This window comes from Oratosquilla oratoria, chromosome 41 (genome assembly GCF_046742065.1).
Source record: "Oratosquilla oratoria isolate Oo_2021 chromosome 41, ASM4674206v1, whole genome shotgun sequence".
Classification (NCBI taxonomy): Eukaryota; Metazoa; Arthropoda; class Malacostraca; order Stomatopoda; family Squillidae; genus Oratosquilla; species Oratosquilla oratoria.
In genome coordinates this window covers 4,462,501-4,473,565 of record NC_134817.1, presented here as the reverse complement: position 1 = coordinate 4,473,565, position 11,065 = coordinate 4,462,501, and the positions used below count along the sequence as shown (strand labels likewise).

General features: G+C 43.8%; 1 protein-coding gene across 1 annotated transcript in view; it reads right to left on the bottom strand.

Annotated features, from left to right (window-relative positions):
• Positions 1-361: 361 nt before the first annotated feature.
• Positions 362-11,065, bottom strand: part of LOC143021302 (uncharacterized) — a 12,262-nt gene continuing 1,558 nt past the window's right edge. The window contains exons 2-5 of the mRNA XM_076178710.1: positions 7,744-11,065; positions 3,986-4,129; positions 2,395-2,455; positions 362-582 (exon numbers count right to left, since the gene is read on the bottom strand). The exon at positions 7,744-11,065 is cut by the window's right edge and continues 510 nt beyond it. Coding sequence (XP_076034825.1) covers positions 362-582; positions 2,395-2,455; positions 3,986-4,129; positions 7,744-11,065 — 3,748 coding nt within the window. The remainder of the gene's footprint in view (positions 583-2,394; positions 2,456-3,985; positions 4,130-7,743) is intronic.

The following is an 11,065-nucleotide window of genomic DNA, read 5'->3' as shown; positions in this document are numbered from 1 at the left end:
CCTTGTTTCAATGCGTCAATCTTGACCCCGATATATGTTTGTGTGGATTGGTTTGGTTTCATCAGTAGACGCGCTCATCACACGCAAGTTGAGGGTTGGGGAAGTCTTTGGTTTGATTTTGAAAGTTCCCGTTTAACGTGCGAAGGTCTTCTACCGAGTACGAAGCTCGATCTCCTGAAGAAGGGGAGACCGAAGTTGAGGTTCTTTGGCTCCGGACGAAGGTCAGAAGGCCACGATTCATTTTGAGTAGTGCCGGAGGTTCGCGGAGTTGAGGAACATCGTTCTCTTCTTCGTTGTTGGCGGCCTCCAGAACCGGAGGCGCACTTTTCAAGACCATTTCATTAATTCTGCTCGGATTTCCTTACCAGCAGATCCGTCCAGACTCTCCGGATTTCCTTTTAGCCTGATTTTGTTCCCGGAGTGTGTCTTTGTTGCCATCTGGGATGTATCCATCTTCCGGTTTGTTCTGGGTGGTGGAGCGGGGGGGGGTGTCTTTGTTACTATCTGTGGTTTGTGTTTGCGAGCTGGTATCTTCTCCAGGGTGTTGTACTTTATGTTGCTTGTGGTATGCTAGACGCCACTCTTGTAAATATTGACTTCCAGTTTCTTAGTACCCAGCAGTGTCTGTGTGTATGTGTGTGTGTGTGTGTGTGTGTGTGTGTGTGTGAGTCACCATGGTCTTGGATCACGTGTTGGACTCGTGATCGACAGCTATTTCCCTCCCGGAAGAGAGCTCAGAGCTCATATATGACCGATCTATGGGTAATGCTGTGACCTTACACGCACACACACCCCAAACTCCCTGCCCGCGAGAGTTGGAGTAACGACTCGCAGTACAGCGATACTGAAATTATTTCAGCCCTGGGCGGGATTCGAACCCGGACCGCCGTAATGTGTGTGTGTGTGTGTGTGTGTGTGTTGTGTAAATACTATTTGATGATTCGATTCCACATTTGGGATATATATGTATTGTTACTTCTACAGAATCCCGGTAACCGGTCATTCCTTGTCCGAGTCTCAACACCGTCGCAGCCTTCGGTCATATGGAAGACTCTTCGGATCACCAAGACTTCGAAGGTCGAATCCAGTTTTGACTAAGAAAAAAAAAGTCGCGACAGTCCGCTTGCGTGTGTGTATGTATGTGTCTCAGTGTTGCACCCATTCGACATAAGATAAATTCTCCCAAGATTTTATTATTTGATTTCAATTTTTTTTTTTTTTTTTTTTTTACTAATGTATTGATGGCGCCATATTTGGATCATTACAGTGCCTTCGTTGGGTCTCCCGTGGTCCATGTCATCGGCCATATTTTCTCAAACAAATCGTAACTTTCTTCTGATGATGGTATTTACTTTATGTTGACATAAGACAAGGCTTGGCCAGAAATGTCGATGCAACAGTGATGGAAATGGACGATAAAATATAGAATTACGCTCAGAGGTCGTAATAAACGTCTCCATTGGTACAGAAATTGAACGTTGGAGAAAATGGTGGTGGGGGGGAGGGAGGGAGGTGAAGAACGATGGTGTTAGTGGTTACTGGCGTGAGAACGAAACAAAACAACAGGGAAGAAGTCACAAAAAAAAAAATCTCTGAAAAGGTTAGGTTAGGTCAAGATAGGTTAGGTATTTTGTCTCCCAAGAGGACAACGACTACTACTTCTTCCTCCTCCTCCTCCTCCTCCTCCTCCTCCTCCTCCTCCTCCTCTTCTTCTTCGTATTCTAAATCCACTTCTTCTTCATATTCTAATTCCACTTCTTCATATTCTAATTCGATTTATTCTTTCTTTTCTTTTTCTTCTGCTTTTTTCATCTTCTTCAACTTCGTCATCGTCTTCATCTTCCTCTTCTTCTTTTGCATTCTCTGAGAGCACTTTTCGAAGGAGGAGGGGAGTGTCGCGATGGAGTCCATTGCCAACGAAAGTACCAGAATGACTCTTAGGAGTCGAGGGAGTCCATCAACGGGACAGGAAGAAGACGGGCAGCGGGACCACCGCTGAACCACCATTAATATAGAAAGGCTGTCAGCCGACATGTACAAGTATATGCGTGTGTGTGTGTGTGTTTGGTTGTGTGTACGTTTATCTATGGGTATATGCCTACATGTGTTCGAAGGAATGTAACTGTGTGTGTTGTGTGTGTGTGTGTGTGTGTGTGTGTGTGTGTGTGTGTGTGTGTGTGTGTTTAGAATTGCGTTCAAGGGCTTAAGAATAATAGTAATAACAATATGTCTTCGTGCCACTTCTGCAGATAATAAGGACGAGAAAGGAACATTCCTCTATCAAATACTGGGAGAGAGAGAGAGAGAGAGAGAGAGAGAGAGAGAGAGAGAGAGAGAGAGAGAAGAACCGTTCTGCCTCTTTCCCTTCGAGATGGTGCGTCGTGTCCCCATAACCCTGTTGCTTCTGCGGCATGAGCACCAGGGAGACCGTGACACCAGAGATAGGAAGGCTGTTCTGAAAACGAGGAAGGGAGAAGGGTAAAGTGTGGTGGGAAAAGGAGGAAGGGGACGCGGGAGAGGAAAGGGACGGGGAGAGAGGAAGGGAGAAGGGAAGAGTGTGGTGGGAGGAGGAAGGGGACGGGGGAGAGGAAGGGGAAGGGAGAAAGGAAGAGTGTGGTGAGAGGAGGAAGGGGACGGGACAGAGGAAGGGAAAAGGGGAGAGGAAGGGTGAAGTGTAGTGGGAGGAGGAAGGGGACGGGGGAGAGGAAGGGGAAGGGGGAGAGGAAGGAGAAGGTAGAGAGGAAGGGAGAAGGGAAGAGTGTGGTGGAAGGAGGAAGGGGGACGGGGGGAGGAAGAGAGAATGGTAAAATGTGGTGGGGGGAGGAGGAAGGGGACGGGGGAGAGGAAGGGGACGAGGGGGGGAGAAGGGGACGGGGGAGAGGAAGGTAGAAGGGTAAAGTGTGGTGGGAGGAGGAAAGGGACGGGACAGAGGAAGGGGAAGAGAGAAGGGAAGAGTGGGAGGGGGACGGGAAGGAAGGGGAAAGGAAGGAAAAAAAGGAGGAAGGGGGTTGAGAGGCAAAGAGGAAGGACGAAGGGGAGTGGGGAGATTGAGGGTTGACGTGGAGAGACAGGAGAAAAGGATAGAAGCGCTGGTAAATTAGGGTACATAATAACAACCACCGTCATTACCACATCACTGACCTTCTCGTTAGTATTCACCGATAGCACCACTTTTTTCATAATCACCATCATCATCATCATCGTATCATCATCATAATAAATCATCATCATCATCCATCACCACCATCATCATCACCATCATCATCATCATCACCATCATCATCATCATCATCATCATGATCATCACCATCATTATCATCACCATCAATATCATCATCCATCACTACCACCATCAACATCATCATGATCATCATCATTATCACCGTTACCAGCATTGTCACCACCTCCATCATCAACGTTACCACTGGCTATTAATGTTATTTCTTCTATTAAGATTGACGCCATCTGTTTGTGAGGTCATAGTCTTGGTTGCCATTCCTTCAGTTGCCTCCACCATTGTTTAAGAAATGGCCGTTATCACTGTTACAAAACATTTCTACAGGAGTGTTTAGGTGGCGAGGGAAACAAGGTAAAGACAGGCAACTGAGGAAACACTTTTTTTTTTTTTTTTTTTTAGATTTTGAGAATCTAAGACCTATATGTTTCGTCTTCATCTTTGAAAAAGTCCTGGAAAGGAAGGAGGTGCTAGAGGAACACATAACTGTTATCCGTCTTTATCTAGCCACCTTCTTCCTACTTTGCTGTTTTGTATACTCAAGCATCTACAAGGACTACAGTGCAAGTGCTGTCAACTATAAAAGTATCCCATTCTTCTTCTTCTTCTTCTTCTTCTTCTTCTTCTTCTGCTTCTTCTTCTTCTTCTTCTTCGTCTTCTTCTTCTTCTTCTTCTTCTTCTTCTGCTTCTTCTTCTTCTTCTTCTTCTTCTTTGTGCTGGTTTCTCTTCCTTTGTGGCACTGCTTGCTACTTGAGTGCCACAGTGAGGACGGTGCGTAAGTGGTGCCACTCTAAGTGCCAAGGAAGTGATGGTAGGTTCTCTGTTCTTGTGCTGTTCATTACTGGTGCTTGTTGCTGAAGACGTGCGAAGATTTTGTGGACATCTGGATCCGACCTAATATATTCCAGAAACTTAAAAGTGTAATACGAGTATATATTTATCTCACAGTATTACAGTATTATTTACATTAAAAATCACGTTGATTATAGTTAATTTACTGCACATGCAAACATTGAGTACTCAACAACAGATGTGTAGTTTCGATATGTGTGTTTGCTTTGTGTGTGTGTGTGTGAGAGAGAGAGAGAGAGAGAGAATGTTCGAACGCGTCCGTGTGTGATCGTGTGCGTGTACACGTGGATTACAAAGTTATTTGAAAGCATCATGATTTTCATATCAATTAGTAGATGACATTATTTATGATTTTTTTCAACGTTCCGATATTTTACTCATCATCAGGCATATTTACATTATGATGAATGGGTGATATCTACGGCGCCATGTTTTAGCATATAGATATCACAAGGTTGTAAACAAGCTTTGAAATCCAGTTGTACCTTTGGCCGTGGCCTTGTGTAAAATAATTTATATGAAAAATTGCGTTAATGTAGGCTCAATGTAGGACCGCCGGCCTATCCTTGGGGCGTGATACAACCTCAGTACCTTACGCCGTTGGTTTATGTACATAAGTACATGTGTACTAATATGGCAGTGTGCATGTGCGTCTGCGCGCACGCACATATATACATTGTTTCTCTACGAGTACAAGGTACGTACATGTGTGTACATTGTGTTTTTGCGTGTATGTGCGTCTATATTGTGCGTTTGCGCGCACATGTGTGTAAACATGTGCCCGCTGACGCACATATGTATACATTGTTTTTCTGCGAAAACATGTGTATATAATTGTGCGTCTGTGCGCACGTGTGTACACATATGTGTTTTTCTGCAAATATATGTGTGTAGAGTTTTTGGCGTGCACACGGGTGTACATTGTATGCCCGCGCGCACATGTGTGTACACGTATGTGCACCTACGCGCTCATATGTGTACATTGCACTTCACATTTAGTCTTGCTTGCTTACATGCTGACTTGCTTCTGCGTTCTAGTAAATAATGTTGAAGACGGCGTTGCTCAGCGCATGCGAGCCTTTGCGTGTGTTGACTCCCATTTGTATGGATACATGTACTGTATGTGTCGGTCCTGTCGCGGTCGGCGTAATGCTATTCATAACGTTAATGGGGCCTTGGTGCTGCGCCTCCCTTCACTTCAGGAGAGTGAAGCTTGTGTTCAAGCTGAAGTAGGATCTTTGTATGAATATGTATCCAAGGATTATATGTATATATATATATATATATATATATATATATATATATATATATTGTCACGTTACCACCTCTAACCTTAAAGCAATCAGTTAGTAAATAAAGGACCTAAGGAGGACAACAACAGATCTTGCCTCATCCCTTAAAGGTGGAGCGACAATAAACGGATATCTATTTCATTTCCTTCTTTACACTTCCTTCTGTAAATATATCTTATTCCCTCTCAGTTAGGAAAATCATCATCCCACATTAGCCATCATACTAAAATGGAGGTTATAGAAACATAGTAGGTAATTTTCTCTACACCTATATTGAATAAGCTTATCAGTACAGAGCTACATGAATGCATTTATCATTGTATCTCGGAATCCAGTACATCTTAATCATATGAGGTAATTATTCAATATTTCCACTGCTACTCAGTTGAGCTACTGCCTCTACATCAACATAATAATCACATTGCATTCCGTGCAATTACATACCAATTTCTATTGTCATCACAATTCTACAACCACACACAAATTATATCATCTCTGTCTAACCACTTCAACAAGTTCTGCTCCTACAAACACATGAAAATTGGATCCTTGCTAATCATCTCAAATAAAATACATCCTACCAAGATATGCAGTTATACTTCACCAGAAATCATTGCTCCTCTCCCTCTGTGTATTTCACCATTATTTATCCTCCTTAATTCTCCCGATTCTTATTTTCCCTACCATTTTATACCCACGAAAGGACTTGCACGTCCGCCTTGCTTTATACACAGAAAGAGAGAGAGAGAACAATGCCTCCCTTGTTTTCGCGTTTGAGTTGGCACCATGGTTCCAATACTCTTGGCGTCATCCTAACAATACATTTCAATATTGTAAAATACATACCGTACATGGATCATACATCAAAAGCAATTACAATACGTATTTCTATAAATTCTTACGTAACTAGAGCACCGTGGATCTCAAAAGTATAAACGTATCTCTAGATACATTTTATCCAAAACACTTTAATATCAGACCGTGAATTCGCGTCTGTATATAAACAAAACACTGGGCACCCTGGGCACCAGCATTTGGAAAAATAGAGAACGTAATTAGCACCAGGGGGTGACTATGGTAACACCCTCCCCCTTCAAGACATGAGGCGATCCTTGGATTGACTCATGTTGGAGAAGGAAGACGAGACAATGTATCCGCCAGGATATTGTTCGCTCCCTTCACATGCTGTATTATCAGATTGTAGTCCTGAAGCATCAAACGCCATCGAATCAACCGTTGGTTATCATTCTTCATCTTATGTAAAAATACCAGGGGGTTATGATCAGTAAACACAGAAATAGGATATCCGGACCCTCTCAAGTATATGTCAAAATGACTCAAACTAAGGATCAAGGCTAAAGTCTCCTTCTCAACTGTACTGTAGTTTCTCTGATAAGGGAGGAATTTCTTTGAAAAGTAGCATATCGGGTGGTCGATATCCTCTTTCTCCTGAACTAAAATTCCCCCTACTCCAAAGTTGCTCGCATCCACATACAATTTGAATGGTCTCTCAAAATCAGGAGTGACAAGTATAGGGTCACTCATTAACATCCTTTTTATAGTTGTGAAAGCCTCCTCACAATGTGTATCCCACACAAACTTGGTACCCTTTGACAACAGCCTAGTCAATGGTAAAGCTACTGTGGAAAAATTCCTACAGAACCTCCTATAGTAACCACTCATGCCTAAGAATCGTAACAACTCTCTACGGTTCTTAGGAGCGGGACAATCGTTGATACTCTTCACCTTGGCATCAACGGGTTGTATTTCACCTTGGCCTACCATGTATCCTAAGTATTCAACCTTTGCCTTTGCAAAATCACTCTTAACTAGGTTCACTGTTAAGTTGGCATCATTCAGTCTCTGGAAGACATTCGAAATTTGCTCTACATGGTCTTCCCAAGTTTCAGAATATATGACGATATCGTCAATATAGACTGCACACCCGGTCACTCCTGCCAACACCTTGTTAATCAATCTTTGGAACGTACTGCCACTGTTCCTCATACCAAATGGCATCACCCGGTACTGATACAAGCCATCCATTGTCGCGAAGGCAGAGATTTCTCTGGCCCTCTCCGTCAAACCTATTTGCCAGTACCCTTTCAACATCTCTAGCTTACTGACAAACTTCGCCTTCCCCACACAATCGATACAGTCATCCAACCTTGGTATCGGGTACGAATCACTCTTAGTCACTTGGTTCACTTTCCGAAAGTCTGTACAGAACCTGTACGAATCACTACCTGCCTTCTGCACTAACACACACGGGGAACTCCACGCACTGTTACTTTCCTCAATTAATCCATTTTCCAACATATACTGGACTTCCTTTTTCATAATTTCCCTTTTCCTTGGATTCACTCGGTATGGGTGTTGCTTCATCGGCCTGGCATCACCTACATCGACATCATGTTCCAACACGGTACATCTCCTCGGAGTATCCGAAAATAAGGTTCCACACTTATGTATCTCACGGATGATATCATCTCTCCTTTCACTGCTCAGATGATTCAGTTTAGCTCCTAGATTCTCTAACACCATCGAGTTCTCCAAATTCTTCTCCTCGCACCTGCTGAATTTCTCCTCCTCTCCATCATCCATTTCTCGTTCTGCATTCACCGCGCCGCAACTCAACTCGGGTACCTCTGTCTTCTCCTCCTCCCTTCCATGATATGGTTTGATCATGTTCACATGGCACAACTGGTTCTTCTTCTGCCTACCAGGAGTGTTGACTATGTAGTTCAACTCTCCTACCTTCTTCTCAACTGTCCATGGGCCACAATATCTTGCCTTCAAGGGATCCCCTTGGATAGGTAATAACACCAAAACTCTGTCACCTGGTTTGAATTCTCTCACTCTCGCCTTCTTGTCATACCACTTCTTCATCTCCTGTTGTGCATTCTTCAGGTTCTCTGCGACAAGCTCCCTCGCCTTCATCAATCTACTCTTGAATTCTGATACATACGTTAACAAATGCGGGTCATCACTCTTGCCGAGCCACTTCTCTTTCATCATGCTCAAAGGACCTCTCACATCGTGGCCGTACACTAGTTCGAATGGACTGAATCCAGTCGATTCCTGTACTGCATCTCTGACCGCAAATAAAGCTAGTGGGACTCCCTCATCCCAATCTATACCAAGATCCTCACAGTATACTCTCAGAATGTTCTTAAGAGTTTGGTGGAATCTCTCCAAGCTACCTTGTGATTGTGGATGGTATGCACTTGCCAACTTCTGTTCAATATGCAAGCCCTTCAATATCTTCCTGAACATGCCGGAAGTGAAGTTACTTCCTCTGTCGGATTGTATCACCTCTGGGAGTCCTACCCAAGAGAAATATTTCACCAACTCCCTCACTATACTTTTGGCATGAATACTCCTTAGTGGAATAGCCTCTGGGAATCTCGTGGCTACACACATTATTGTCAGTAGATAAGAATTTCCTCTCCTAGTTCTCGGTAAAGGTCCCACGCAGTCGATGATTATTTTGCTGAACGGCTTGCAAAATGCTGGTATGGGCTGCAATGGTGCTCGTGGGATCACTTGATTCGGTTTACCCACTCTCTGGCACACGTCACAAGTTCTACAGAACTCCGCAACATCTCTCTTCAGGCTTGGCCAATAGAAATGAGTCAACAGTTTCCCTGCTGTTTTCCTCACTCCTAGATGTCCTGCCAAACTAGACTCGTGAGACAAGGCTATCAATGTATGCCTATACTTCTTCGGTACCACTATCTGCATTTTCATTTCCCAATGTTCTGTTGCGGGTACACTCGCAGGTCTCCACTTCCTCATCAATACATGGTCGTGAAGATAGAATCCAGTAGAACTATCATCAGACACGCCATTTCTATTTGCTTCTCCAAAGCATTCCTTCAAAGTAGGATCATTGCGCTGGGCCTCGATAAGTTCCTTCCTGCCAACATTGAAATCAGGGGATATCTCTAATTTCATCTCCACACTTTCATCTTTCACAGGCTTATGTTCCTTTTCCTCATCAAATATATCACCTAAACCCATATCCTCATCGTTAGTTTCCTTATTCCTCATCATGGCTCTGGTCACTACACAAGCTGGGTAAATTCTTTGGATACTTCCATCATCCGCACTCTCCTCACTTGCATTTACTTCACCTCCGCTCGGAGATTCCTTACTCCCTGCAACTGTAGTTCCTTCTCCATTTCCACACTCACTTTGGACCTTCTTCCGAATTCCAATATCTAAGACATCTCCTTCACCTTGCACGTCGACATTCCCATCCTTCACATTCCCGAGGGGTTTAGCAATCATTATTGGTTCTGGGACCACCTTATCTCCGGCTAAATCATTTCCCAAAAGCATATCCACACCATTTATAGGGAGTTCTTCACGGACTCCAACTTCCACTTTGCCACTAACATATCCTGTGTCTATTTCTACATAATGCAATGGGGTATTCGTTCCTGCAACCACACCTCTTATTCTAGCCTCTTCACCGGTATATGAACTTTCGGTCCAATCCAATGTCTCTCGGAGGACTAGACTCAGATTCGCCCCTGTATCCCTTAGGATTTTTATTTGCTTCTTCGCTCCTCCAGGTAATGATATCGTTCCTTCTGTTATGAACGGTTGGAAACTATCCACAATTTTCTCCTTCCTCTTAGGTTCTACATCCAAGCTCACTTGTGGTTTCCTCCATGCCACAGTCAATCCAGCAGATTTGGACACTTTCCTACACTGATACTGCACATGACCACTCTCTCCACATCCGTAACATTTCACATGTGACCTTTCCTGCCTGTTCACATAACCGTTAAAATTCTGCTGCCTCATAGGGTTATACTGGGGTGGGTTCCTAGGTTTGCTTCTCTCTTGATACTGCGGAACATAATGGGGTTGTGATCTCTGGTGGTTGTAATGGTCCTGCCTATAATCAAAGTGGCCTACTCTTTGGTCATTCCTTCCATAAGCATGTCCCACATTCCTTATTCCAACTGGTTTGTGGCTCACTTGCCCTGTACACATCTTCCGCATAACAGTCAATTCATCCGCTAACTGTGCTGCATCCGTTATATTCTTAATCCGACTCCTACAGATTTCATATCTGATATCAGGGTGCGCCCTCTCTGTAAAGTGTTCCAACAACATCAACTGTTTCAGGTCCTCAAAGTCTTCTACTCTCTCCGATTTGCACCACCGTTCGAATCGCATGGTACTCTCCCTGGCCATCTCTCCATATGTCTGTCCATCTGTCTTCTTCATACTTCTGAGTTTCCTCCTATATACTTCAGGTGTCATCTCACTTGTCTTGAGCACAGCCTCCTTCACTCTGTGGTATCGGACTGAATCATGTAATGATAAACCTGCAAAGGCCTCCCTCGCTTTTCCCGTGAATTTCGCCTGAACTAACATCGCCCAATCCGATCTCTCCCATTTTCTGATAGTGGCCAGTTTTTCAAACTGGATAAAGAAGTCTTCTGCCTCTCCTTCTATAAATTCGGGTAACTGACTGACCCTATCATCTCCTCCGCCTCCTGCGTTTCTTCCTCCTTGTGTACCAAAGACTTCTATCTCTTTTAATCTTATTTTGTTTTCCATCTCCTTTAGTTTTAATTCCTTCTCTGCTCGGATTTTCTCTATCTCAACTTGCGCTCGCCAGTCACATTTATTCGACTCTGCATTTCCACTTAACTGCCCTTCTTCT